The sequence below is a fragment of the Sylvia atricapilla genome, chromosome 1 (assembly GCF_009819655.1).
Source record: "Sylvia atricapilla isolate bSylAtr1 chromosome 1, bSylAtr1.pri, whole genome shotgun sequence".
Lineage (NCBI taxonomy): Eukaryota > Metazoa > Chordata > Aves > Passeriformes > Sylviidae > Sylvia > Sylvia atricapilla.
Window position 1 is genome coordinate 28,382,777 of NC_089140.1, and position 14,152 is coordinate 28,396,928.

The 14,152-nt window shown below is 37.3% G+C and overlaps 1 protein-coding gene across 1 annotated transcript in view; it reads right to left on the minus strand.

Annotated features, from left to right (window-relative positions):
• The window catches only part of ETV1 (ETS variant transcription factor 1), a 66,606-nt gene extending 52,817 nt beyond the window's left edge, over nucleotides 1-13,789 (minus strand). The window contains 5 exon segments of the mRNA XM_066318175.1: nucleotides 174-227; nucleotides 10,238-10,285; nucleotides 12,034-12,121; nucleotides 12,921-13,055; nucleotides 13,601-13,789. Coding sequence (XP_066174272.1) covers nucleotides 174-227; nucleotides 10,238-10,285; nucleotides 12,034-12,121; nucleotides 12,921-12,965 — 235 coding nt within the window. The 5' untranslated portion in view covers nucleotides 12,966-13,055; nucleotides 13,601-13,789.
• Between the last annotated feature and the right edge of the window lie 363 nt (nucleotides 13,790-14,152).

Here is a 14,152-nt window from a genome sequence, read left to right on the forward strand (position 1 = left end):
CTTTTGGCTGCACATCAAAATGCCACTTGCTTTATCTACTCATCGCACTGATGTCACCGATCAGCAAAAGGAGCTATCACATGACCACAGATGACAAAATAATTAGCAAATATGAAGACACAGATATACAAATACATATATTTAAAGAAAGTGATGATTTGTAATATACTTACAACTTTCAGCCTGATAGTCTGGCACAAACTGCTCATCATTGTCAGGTACCTGAGCTGAAGAAAGGGAAACAAAAATAAAACAAAGAACAAGAAACAAGAATTAAAAGAAGCCATTAAACCATAAATAAAGACTCTTGCACCTAATTTAAAGCACAGTCAAATTTAAAATGATGATTTTTTTTGTTTCTTCATTGTTGAGTAGTATGAAAATGAGGCAAGCACATCATTTTAATATCGGATAAACCCAGGGGTGAAGCTGTGTGGTGCAGCGTGAGTCCACAGAAGCCCCAGCACAGAGCAATGGGAATTGGGAGGATGTGGGGGCTCACTGGCCCTTCCTCACTCCCTGTACCAGGGTCTGGACCTACCATGCTACTGGTAAAACTCAGTAGTGCTCATTTTCAAAATATCTGCACATAAAGTCCCCATAAAACCAAATGCCACTGATTAACACTAATGCTTCTTTAACCTTAAACTACCACACCTTCGGCTTACTTAAAAGTGATTCCAATTCATGGCAGTCAGCCAACACAGCAGGGATTTTCTGTTATTGTTTTAAATATTCAAAAAGAATGATTTTACCAGACCATAGAATTACTGGTTCAATGACAGCATTTCAGACATCGAAAAAGATTTACTTAAAGCAAAAAATCCTGATTAACATCCATTTGCCTTTTATAAGATCGTCTTTGCTTTTAGGAAACTTCCATCACAAACCTGAGCTATTAAATACAAACATTTCACGGTCTGCTGATAGATAATTTTGCTCCTCTGGTACCACATTTCCTTTTTGTTGTATATCTAAGACATTAGCCATCTCTCAAACTGCGTGGTAAACTCATTTAAACCATTTAAGCTGAAATACCACTAAATGTTTATTATAGATGAATACATTTAAATAACTGCAGAACATCACACAGAGCAACGGCATCCTCGGAGCATGACTGATTCTGGTACATCACAAGAGAGATCCAGCTTATCTTCTCTAAACTTTGTCATCATTTCCTCAACGTACACACTACCTAGAATCGCCACAGCAAAGCTGCATAAAATTATCGTCTAAAAATACTTCCCGCAGTTCTTGGCCAAAGACAAGCAAATAATTCATATGATCTTAATTAAAAGTTAACATCTGCCGTGATCTGGTTACCCAAAAAGATTTGAAAGGTAAATGCTACTTATATAATCACTTATCGAAACTGTAACTATCAAATGTTCTCAAATACGTTAAATGATAAAATGTAACTTTAATGCCCTTTGGAACACTTTCTAGCACAGGAAGTGCAGATTCCCTATTATGTATGTGCAATTTCTAGTAGTTTTAATATAATTTGCTTGAAGTAAAAAGATATATTTATGTTAAATTACTCACAATTATTTTGAATGTGCACTACAGTGCTCTTCATGGACCAGATCTCCACTCCTTTACTCAGGAAATATTTCTAATGACTTAACTGGAAGGGTTTTTTTCCTGGGTAAAGAGTTCAGAATCAGGCTCATAATACCGAAAAATTCTTTGCTCTGTGTTTTAAAATAAATTTAAAATCCTACTGTGTTTATTGCAGCGAATACCCCTTAAAAACAAATGACCTTGGAAATGTGCAAATACAGATTTGAAAAGAAGTGTGAGTAAGATAAATACACTAAGTGTAATTAGCCTTACTTTGAAAAAAAAAAAAAAAAAAAAGCATAGCTACTGTTGCTTTGTTGTTTGGGTTTCTAATTAAAAACAAACAAACAAAATCAAACCCAAGAATAACCCATCCTTTTAGAATAAACCAGTATCTCTGAGGACATATTTATTCCTCGAAGTTTGAAGCTTTATAAAACAGTACCAACCCAAATATTTCCACTATTTCGATGCATTCAATTTCTCTTTCTTCCAGAGAAACCACAAAATTTTATGGAGAACGAACTCAGGGACAGGATGAGCCTAAACACTAATGCTCCGCAATTTCTGACATTTCATGCAATTGACTACACATGAACATTTGGCATTTTCTTTACAAAAATGCCAACTATTTGACTGTCACAGAAAAATCTGATTATGAAATCAAGGTCTTCTACTTAAAAATCAGTTCCTAAGATTTCTTATATTTCCACTTACTTTTGAAGTGTCTGCGAGTACATTCAGAGTTAAAGTAACTGAATCAAGTAACTTCTTGTTTACAGAAGATACATCCCACACATTTTTCTTAAGCCAGCTATCATTTTCAAATGCAGCGAGGAGGCTAGCAGAATTAATTTTTTTAACATGCACCTGCATTTTATATATACATGTATATGTAGAGATATATATAAATTTGTGGATCTAGGATATCTTTAAAAGCCTCAAAGAAAGCAAAACCCGTTCTGTTTAAATAAAGAGGCTACATTTAGTGGTTGCGAAACAGGGTAGAAATCTCATATAACTTTCCAGATAGCATCCTCTGTGCACTGGACAGCTTCACCAGTACTTCATTCTGGTTTTATCAATTTAATTTGACTTCGTCCAGAAAAAAAAAAAAAAAAATCTGTTGTAGAGATTTATGTATGTATCAGTAAGTAAGGTTCTTTTTTTTTTTCCCCCAGCCATAGAGTAAGAAAAAAAAATATATATATTGGGTTGAACTGTCATGGAAACCACTACATTACTGCCATTACCCCTGATTTACTCTTGTTTATGGACTAAACAAGAATAATGTACTTCATTCATAGATTCCCAAAATTTATGAAGGCATATTTAATAGAGACGGAGCACATCACTTTAACAGTACTCTAGAAACAGGTGGAGACTGTGTTGTCAAAATTTACTTTAAATGCAATATTAACATAGCCTTAAAAGCCTCTGTAGAGAAAGGAACACAGCAAGTTAAGAAGTGTTTAAAACTCTGCCAAATATAAACAAAACAAATAACAGCATCCAAAACATTCAAACCAGGAACATGCATTTCCAACTGAAATGTAAATTTAGCAGCATCAGTACCTTAGAAATGAGCCCACAAGCCTATACAGAGAAATCAAAAGGATCTGCTAACTGGTAGGAATCAGAAATTATTTCTTCCCTTAATCTGATATTATTCTTAAACAAGCAGAACTGAAACTTGCACACGACCATACTGCTGAAATGCAAACACTCATTGTCATAGAGAGATTCCTTCCACCAGCACCTCGCTGTAAGATGCTGTATCATTGGGATACATCCTCCCATTGCTCAAGCAGAAGAGAGTTTTTATACCAGGATTTTGGATAATTACAGGTAGATTTTGCAGTAAATTAAATAGGCAGGTAAAGACACTTTGACATGACTATCTGAAAGGAAAATGTAACTTGCAGTGTCACAACGGTCTACACATTTATATACATAGGTCATTAATTCGCTCTTTTATTCACAAATACTGCAACTTAGCAAAGCTGCCATAAAAGCTTCTGTTAACATACACAAGACACAATGCATAAATCACCAAAACTTTTTTTTTTTTTACTTTGCCATTCAGAGGAAAATTGAAAAAAGATATCTGAAATGATCACCCGTCTGAATGAGAACATTTCCTTGTGCTACTTAATTATAGGGGTTTCAGAAGGCAAGTATATTCCAAAAGACTAATAAAAGGTTTTTAAGGATATTAAGCACGTGGCTTTTACTGCTTATAGCAGAAGCAGCTACATTATTTCATTCTATATTCACAGCCATCAAGACTCAGACTCATGAAGCAGACAACATCTGCAGCATAAACTATCCAACTCAGCCTAGAATGTTACCAAAAGTTTTTTTTTTTTTAATTCTGACTGCAGCTATAATGTCTCAAGAGGATTTGAAAAGCATGCAGAAAAGTTAATGATGATCCTGAGATGTTATCAGTTTAGGTTTTACAATTTCACTACCTACTGAGCTATGCATACATTCACAGCACAGAAATACTTAATATTTGTTTGTAGTTTTTAGAGTTTTAAACACTCTTTGAAAGGCTGAACTGACAGCTCATTTTGCAAAGGGAAAGCAATTTGGAAGAAAAAAAAAGGTTTAGAACTCGGGCCTGTTAGCCTGCTTTCATTGCAAGTAAACAAAAAGTCCCCATTAACAAGCATCCAGGACAAAAGGAGTTAATATTTAATTAAAACCAGCTCTATCCACTGTAACAATGACCTGGAGCCAAACAAGGCAGAAGATGTATGAGTCATTCTTTCTGCCAGTGAATGAGACAGCTGATCTCCGAAGCAATTCCTCAAGACAAGCAGTCAGAACTGGAGTTCTGCCTCCATTCACAAAAACACAGTCCAGCATGAACCATGTGGCCCCAACCACAAGCTTTTCATGTCACACCCTTCCAGAAAGCTACAGCAAAGTAAACTTGAACTTTAGGCATAAACACAGTGATTTCACTGCTTTGTCTCAAGATGCAGCACAGACCTGCTGAGGAACGTTATTTAATAAATGAAAAGTTAAGCAAACTATAAAGGGCTTAAACTTAACTCTTCCTTCTCCCACTCACAAACTGCTTCCAAAAGCTCAGCTGCACTCCAGAGAAAGGTGTTCCTGTTAAAAAAAAAAAAAAAAACAAACCCTGGAAACTGCCCAGAAAAACAAGAAGCTGAAAATGCTTCACTTAAAACTTTATTTTGGGTAGCAGAGCACTTCCTGCGGTACTGTGTGCTCTGACCTCATGCTTCACTTTTAGAGCTAAGAGCAATTAGTTTTGAAATATCCATCATTTATTCAAAGTGGCAAAAGAAATTGAAATTGACAGGAAATTCTATATGAGCAGCAGTATTTTGGCCTTAGCTAAAATAAGACTTCAGGCCTCAACAGTAATGGATCTATTGAGTTTTCTTTGATTCATTGTCACTTCTGAATATCTGAAAGATTGGCTAAATTGTAAGTATTCCTGCAAGAGCTGGGGTGGGGGGTTGTTGGTTGGTAGCTCTTCTATTTCCACGGGAACAACTGTTTCTGACAAAGAAGCATTGGGAAGGCAAAACAGTGATAAATTTCAAGATGGTAAAAAATATTATTTCCCATAAGCACTGGATTTGCTGTCAAAACAACCTCAAACCCTTTTTACATAACGTGAGATGCTCTGACTAATAAACTTAAATGTACATCAAAACTAGCTCCAGATCTCAAAATTCTTTCTTATGTGAATAATCCCTAGGAATATGAAGATGGGTTTGTAGAATCTGTTCTTCATTTGCTGCTATACTAAAATGAGGAAAAAGGTTAGCTTAAAAGGAGTATTCACATTTAACATTTTGCTACATTGCCTCACGGTTGGCAAACCCCTCTATGCTTTTGAAAACTAGGATTTTGAGTAAAATTATGTACTTTTTTAGAAAAGGAAAGGAAAAGAAAACATGAAAAAGTTTATTACTACAAAGGCTTTCAGACTAGTAGGTTTTTGGTGGGTTTATTTCTTTTTGATTTTTTTATAACATCCCCTTACCGTTACTCCCATTTTGCCTAATGCAACTGTTATTTTTTTTGTGCAGATATTTATGATCATGAGCTGTGAGTATTAAAAAATCAAATCTATCAGATCCACAAAAAAAAATTCTCAAAATTCTCTGCACTACAAACTGAAAGTGTTTTCACTGCTTTTAAGAGTGTTTGTTCCTGTCAGGCAGATTTCAGTCATGAAAGTATTAAATCACTATTTCTTGACTCTCATTGCTCCTATAAAAATGTGGATAGTTCTTGAATGTGACTACATACCATCTGCCCTACACTGGCTAAATTTTACAACTTTTTGGCAGAAAAAAGCTAGTTAGCCAGATTAAACAAAGCCACTCTAACTAGACTAATATTCGAAGATCCAGTGCTCTCTTTAATTAAAAGCAATCCTTCAAGACCCAGAAACTATTCCTTCCACACCTCCTCATTCAAGAAATAAACTACAAGTCAACACTCGCTTAGGCATCACTGCAACACTGGTGGGACCTTCACACTAGGAGAAGACAGGGAAGAAACTTACTTCCTCAAGTTCATTCCAAAGTTGGCCAATAATTACTTATGAGAAATTACTTACATTCAGATACTAAGAAGTGGCTTCAGTAGCCTGAAGAAACCATCCACTCAATTTAGCTGAGTTGCACCAGAGGCATGAACCCGTTACCTGTAGCTGTTATTTCAAATCATTTACTGTTTACGTAATCTTTTTGTATGTTTTTCAAATCACAGAAAGAACATGATATTTTATTTTTAGCATATTACCATCTGAGAAGTGTATTATCTGTTGCTCTAAGAGGCAGAATTAGTGCATAAATTTATTATTTGTCTTCACTTGGGATGCCTCTTATGTATCTTGAACAAGCTGTAGGAGAAATTAGTATCTAAATGGTATTTTTAAAAATCTGAGGTTTTTGTTAATCTAGTATTTCCCAAAACCAAATGCTTTTACCATAGAAAGGAGACATTCACTCACTAACAATTTGTTCTCTCTTCATTTTGTTCCACAATAGGTAGGAAGAGCTACCATGACAAGATAACACTAGATTAATATTTTAACCGCTTTTCTCAAGTTACCGAACAATTGCCACCTGACAGAACCAATCTGATTCCAAATACATGGAATCAATGAAGTTATTTTATAGTCTTATCATGTCAAAATGTTGCCACTGAGCTATTTAAATACAAAATAAAAGACAACATGCAAATAATATTTGTCTTGCTAACAATAGACAACTTTAACTATTTCAAGGTTGAACAATGAAAAAATTACTAAAGGCTTTCCATTTTCAATTTCTAGCATGAGAAAACTTATACTCTATCTTCTTTCTTGCATAACAATTGACACAGGGGCAACCTTACTCAGATTAAGTTTTACATCAAAATAATTTAGAGTCTTTCTTACATATATAATACCACACAGAGTAAGAAGCAAAATTCATTTCCATAAAAATCTACTATGCAGCTAGTGGAATACATTTGTGAGCTCTCTGTAAGTAGTATTCAGCCTGTTAATTATGTAGTAATAAAATATTAAACAGGTTACTGAATTGTTTACATTTGGATTAATACTTTAATACAAGTGAACCTCCCACCATTTCCAAGAGGAAAAGAATACACTTCTTTTCTGTTTACTTGTTTACCACCAACTTGTCACAGGTGACAACTAACTGTAAAAATCTTCAGGCTAAAGTATGTGATGCAGTAAGGACAGCTTCAGGGAAAGCAAAACAAAGAAAAATCCACAAAAAATCCATTATTTTTGTGTGTAATAAAATGCAACTTATTTTCTTCTCCTAACTATTAGGTAGATTTTTGACCTGGTTACTCCCCAGTGAGGATCTGAACTAGTGGGAGAAACCTGGTCAGCTGCCACTGCTTTTCTTAAAAAGGGTCAAGATGTTTTAAAATTTCATGGTCATTTCCCTGGCTCCAGAGCATTATGAAAAGAAATATGTAAACAGCATTGATGCTGCCAAATTGGCAGCATTCTAGCCTAGGAAGGTCCAGAAGAACATAAATGGACACATCTAGAAATGGGTAAACAAGTCTGATTTCAAAATCTGTTTCCTGGCTACGTTCATCCATATAGACATTTGAGCAGAGCTACAATGTCCTCAAACACTACCATATTATAAAGACTAAGAGAAGTTGTAAAAGGTGGGAGATTTTTTTCCTAAAACTTTGGGATCAAGCTAATAGCTCAATATTTGATGTGGTCATCTTAACTTTTTATTTCACTTTTAGTTTTGCCTTAAGAAAAACTGTGCTAAGTTTGTTTTTCATGAAACAACTCAAACCATGGCATGGCCCAAAACAGAGATTTCTTAAAGTATTTCTAGAACACTGAAAAGCCTGTAATACTTAGTTTTAATATACTGTGGACAAATTGCATTATTTAGCTTTATTACTTTCTGCTAGGTAAAAAAGTAACTTTTCTTTTCATTTTTAACTATTTCCCAGATTATTTTATCTACATTTAGACGGTTATTCAACCTAACTGACATGGGACTAGACACCTTCTCTCTCAAAACACATCTAAATTTATTCAGTGAAATACATTCTGAAAAAGAGGTAAAGGGGCTCTCAAATGAGTGATTCTAGTCTAAAATAAGCAGTGCCTTCAGAATAAAAATTGCCATTACATTCATTTAATGTACCTATGCAAATGATCAAATTAGTTTTAAATTCTGCATTATTTTTCAAAGTTCTGTTATTACCTGCACATGCATTATAAATCTGTCTGTGTTTTTTCTGACTTAAGATCAAAGAAATTTAATCATTTTTCAGAAACAAAACCATTCATGTCAGTGAAAAAAATCAAACTGAAAGTTAACCTCTACATTAAAACATAGTATCTTTTGAGTAGCATTTTTACATGCTTCTGATTTGCTAACATGAATGAAATTTCACAATGCAAAGAGTTCCTTAAGAAAATTACCACAGGGAGACAGCTACAGTTACATCTGACCATTATACTACAAAAATGATCTTAGTACAGGACATCCTGTTTTCAATTATTAAGGAAGAATTCCATTAGTTCATAAAAATATATCCTCTGTTCCATTAATTTCAGGAGGGGGTTTTGATTACACACAGAATAATCCCTTACTAAAACTAATATTAGCAGAATAAAAATGTCATCAAAATAAACAATACCTCACAACTTACTTATAGGTAAAGAAACTATTAAAGAAGCTGTTAAAACAGAATCAGGGCATAAGCAAGTAGTCATCAGCAGTATTTCCCTTTCTATGAACACCAACAGCAAAAGCATTTCACCCCAACATCATCCCTCCTTTCAAACAAGAACAAAACAACAAAAAATCTCCAATAACCCCCACACAAACACACACAAAAAAAAAAAAAAAAAAAAGAAAAAAAAGAAAAAACAAAACAAAACAAAACAAAACACAAAAAAAAAAAAAAAAAAAAAAAAAAAAAACCACAAAAAAAAACACACAAACAAACCAAAAAAAAAAAAAAAAACACAACCAGAACATCTCTTCTCTTAACAGCTGTGCATAGTCCTGTACAGGAAAAAAATTAAACTTATGTGAATACTCACATTCATTTAAATCAGGATGAATCTGGAGAGATTATTTTAACTTGCATCAAATTTATGTCTATTTCAGATGCAGAAGTTTACATAAAAAATTGACCAGAAATATTAAGAACAGATAATGCACAAAAATCCTTTTGCTTCAAATAAACAGTACTGCAAATATCAAAGGGAAAAAAAATCACAAAATGTTGCTGAAAACAAATAGACAAAAAAGGTACCTTGCAACTTGTTAAAGTTCTCCTAATGCAGCAGCACATTTTTGTTACTGTTAAATGAATCTCTCAACAACTACTCAAAATTCAGACTTGTACATTATTGTTCTTAACCCTTGTCTCTTCACTAGAATGTGCTCTGCAAGATTATTTGAAATACTTAAAAGAACATGCATGTCTAAAACAGACCGATGTTAGTTTTCTAATCACCCGGCACAGAATCTCACGACTACAAATACAAAGACAAAAATAACATGCAAAATATTTAAAGGTTTCTGGAAAAAAAAAAAAAAAGGAAAAAAAAAAAAGAAAAGAAAGAAAAAGTACTGGTTAAGTATTTCATACACACCTAATGTTCTGTGCTGTGAACAAGGTGGAAAGAAGACACTTGCACTTAAATCTTGAAGCATCCCGTCCCGATGAACCCAGAGAAACTAATTTCTGCCATCAGAAAAGTACTCCACCAGAACACCAAATAATTATATGTGCTGCTGAAAAGGAAACAGCAAGCCCAGTTCTGGCTGTATGTAGTCTCTCGAGGTACAATAATATAAACCTGATCAATTGCAATTAAAATCTGAACAGAGGCTTAGAACTTGAAGTCTTGGTGCATTAGTTCTTGCCAAAAGCAGATGTGATTGTGAGCTGGAAGCAATTTCTCCTGGTAATTTGTGATGACACTGGGTAGAGCAGCCCCAGAGTCCCCAAAGACAAACTCATCAGAGGCTCTAATGTATGCATGACACATGAGGTGGCTCTTTTAGAGCTCAATTAATTGGGCTGAACACTAAGACAGCAAGTTCAGGACTTTTTTTTTCCCCTCCAGAGTTGTTTTTCCTATTTTACAAGCAGTTTTTTCACTTACCTTCTGCAAGCCATGTCTCCTGTAATTGGCTCAGATCTTGAAAGAGTTCTGCAAAAAGATAAAGACATGCGTAAAAGACTCACACCTCTAATCTCTTCACAAGATTAAAATACATTCAAAAATATATTTTTCCTTAATAACAATATCCATTAATTCTGTTTTGGCAGCCAAATGTACAGAAAAAAATAGGCATTCTGAGGCATCAGTGACTGATTTTTCTACACCTATTAATAAAAGCCCAAGCACTTACTGTATTTTCAGCTCTTGAAATAATAACCAGAATCTTAACAGAGCTCTGTAGTATAAAAGGCTCATTCAGCAACAAATAGGAAAGTTAAAAATCATAATATTTCTTACAGGTGAACTATTTCTTCTTATACAATTCAGGCCTCCTCCTGTAATATCTGCCCCAGATAAAGCTTGCTTGGACTTCCACAGTTCTGCCTGAGCAATAACTGAGTATTTTTAATAGTAGGGTCATAACTATCATATAAAAATTCTGAAGTCATGATCTGAGATGCTGCAATAGCAAAGAGAAATGGGAAATCTTTTGTACTTCCCCTTATGTTTTACGTCGTATGACATGAGAACCACCACTATTTCCTCTATGCTCACTGTACTTCTTTAAAGCTAAAACCATCTTCTTCATGGGATGAATTTTCCAGCAGCTTATCTTTTGCAATTCACTGAAATCAGTTACTTACAATGGGTGTAAACCAGAGCAGCATTCAGCTTACTTGCCAGCCTCATATACTCAGTTATGAAAATTCTGTTTGCTAAGACTAAGTAGGATATTTGAACTAACAAACAGTTTTATTTTTAATTTACTGCATTTTGAGAGAGACTTCCCCTTTTATGAATGCTGACAGATAACTATTCACATATATTTAAATGACAGAGGCTATTCATTTATCCTGTGGACTGATACCCCTCATGCACACTGGGAAATGATTTAACTGAAAATCAGAAAGTTGCTTTCTTTTCAATCTACTTTTTCAGGCAAGTGTGGGCTTTGAAAACTGTGTCAGTGTGTTCTTACTCTGATGAGATTTACATAGGGGTAAGCTATAGGCCTCTACATATCTTCCTGTACGTCTTATGTACTTTCGGGCTGCAGGCATAGCATAATACAGACATTGTAACCTAAAGAAGTGTTAACAGCTATTACCAGCCTACAGTTCTCAAGCTAGAATCCTGAGTGGCCACCGATGGGACAAAGTTACTTGGCCTCCCAAAACTTTCTCCACTCTAGGCTCCCTTAATCAAAATTCCCTGGATTTTTAACTCTGCTAGTGTTTTACAACAAGAGAAACAGGCCAGCAGGCACCAGAAGCCTAACTATCCAGTAAAGCTGGTGAAAATCAAATCTCCACACCCACATTCCCTCACTCCTGCTACCATCAGTGAAGACATACCAGGGAAAAGGACATTAAAAATGGGAGAAATGAAGAATGCCCTAAATCTGAAGAGGCCTGATGGTGAAAAAGCCAGGTGCCATGACTTGTGTCAGACACTGCAAGGGCTTGGCCTTCAGTGCGTGACATCCTTGCACCACATGTGCACAAAATGCAACAAGGTAAGTCAAGGAAGGACTTTCAACTTTATAAATTTATTGCCTTTGCCAGTTTGTTTTGCATTAGTAAATGCAGTTTTCTTGTCTTGTTTATTCAGATTGATCTAGATACATTTATCTCCAACATAAATAAATAAATAAAGAGCCCTCAAAAAGCCTCTCTGCATTAGCAAGAAAGGAGAAAGTGGCGGGGGCAGGGGGGGGGGGAACAACAAACCCTCACCTTCTGAATCATGAGCCAGGTCTCTGTTAATGAATTTTCTTTTCCTGACATTTGTCGGTCTCTCATTACAGTTTCTCCCACGCGGATTCTATAAACAGGAAAGATCAGTTACTTTAGAAACCTGAGGTCTGAGATTTGGTTTGTTTGGGGGCTTTTTTTTTATTTAATCAGGAATATGCAAAGTTGGCACAAATTCTTTACATTTTCAATCAGGGACTTCTTGCAAGCCTCCAATTTCTAACAAAAGATTCTGCTGAGCACCTAACATCCTCCAAAAGATTCCTGTGTCTAAATGCAACACATTTCTGTCTATCTATGTAGACATCTATTTGTACAATACATATATAACGTGCTCAAGCAGCAACACAATACCAATCGTATTTTTAGCATCTAAAGTATACAAACCTACACAATAGCCCATTAAATCCCCATAGCATAAGCTATGCAGGAGAACCCAGATATGAAATTATAATAGATTGCTTTGTTTCCCTGTGTCACTTATAAAATTGTTTGCAAAGTCCTGAAAGAAAAAAAAAAAAAACCAAAAAAAACAGAGAGAAAAAAAAAGGTTAATGTTTGCCTCAACTTCATTCTTTTGAACGTTGCAGGCAAACGCAGCCAGAAACTTTGAATGCAGCTGCTGCTGCTCTCGCCTCCCTCATCCGCTAATCATGTGCATGATTTTTTAATCATCCCAAAACTGTCTTTAAAAGAACACGATGCTTTATTGCAATAACTAAGAAGATAGGCTCATCTTGCAAGCAAAGCTCCCAGATGAAGAGTTGCCCCTACAGCCGTAACAAAGCAGAGACTGTGTCTGTAAAACTCCCCCACAGAAATAACTCGGAGTCAAGTTTATAAACACCAACTTTGAACTGATCACTCACATTGGTGACCATGTAAGGCACTTGCTGGTCATAAAATCCATCCATTCTGCAGCTCTTCCACGAGTCTTAGCTCAGTGTTTTTATTTACTGGGCATTTGATCTGGAGATTTCCTCGGGATCTGGACTCCAATCAGCCTAGAGGGGAATACAAGATGGCTTTTAGATTTAAAAAAAAAAAAAAAAAGAAAAAAAAAAAAAAAAAAAAAAAGCAGCATGAATGAACTGCTTGCATTTGCATACCTAATTAACCTCAAAGAGTCCCATTCATAAAAACAACCCTCCCTTCTCTGCCTTCACCTGGGTTACACGCTCCTGCCAGCAAAACGCGGAGCAAAAGCACTCCGCGGCGGCGGCGGCAGGCAGCGGGGCGAGAGGCAGGGCTTTATTTACAGTGCGCCGCGCCCGCGGGCCATCCGCGCCGGCGGCAGCCCCGGCGCTCGCAAGCGTGTGCTCAACTCGTAATGGCGAACGCGGGGCTGGCCGCGCACCTCGCGGCGGCGGCGCCGGGCGGCCACGCACTCACCGCTCCCTCACAAACACACACACACACACACACACACACACACACGGCCCCCCCGCCCCGCGAACCAGCCACCTTCTCCCGCAGGATCGCTCCCGCAGCCCCACCGCCGCCGCGCCGTCCTGCGGGGCGGCGGGCAAAGTTGCGGGGGAAGACCCACCTGAAGGCCACGCGCGGCGATCGGCTGCAAAAAATTCCCTCCAAATTTAATAAAAACATTAATTATTCCCCGGCACTTCCCCCTTGGAAGCCGCGAGCGCCACTGACAGAGCTCAATCCCGTGGTTTTTCCTCTCCTCCTCCTCCAGGGGCCCCCGAGCCGCGCCGGCGGATCCCCGCCGCCCATTGGCTCCCCGCGCCCCCCGCCGGATCGCCGGATCGCCGCCCGCCCGCCCCGGCCCCGGCCCCGGCCCCTGTCCCTGTCCCTGTCCCTGTCCCTGTCCCTGTCCCTGCCCCGCGGGGGGCGACCGCCGCCGCCGCCCGACCCTCGCCGCCGCCCGGGGAGCGCCTCGGAAGTCGGCGCTGGGGTGGCCGCCGCTATCCCGGGATCTTGCCGCGGGCACGCCGTGTCCCCTGCGCCCCCCCAGGGTGGCAAGGCAACCGCTTCCATTCACAAAAAAAAAAAAAAAAAAAAAAAAAAAAAAAAAAAAAAAATTAAGAAAAAGTTTCGCCTCCCTGACTCCGTGAGGCAAAACACTCCCCCCGCCCCCCCA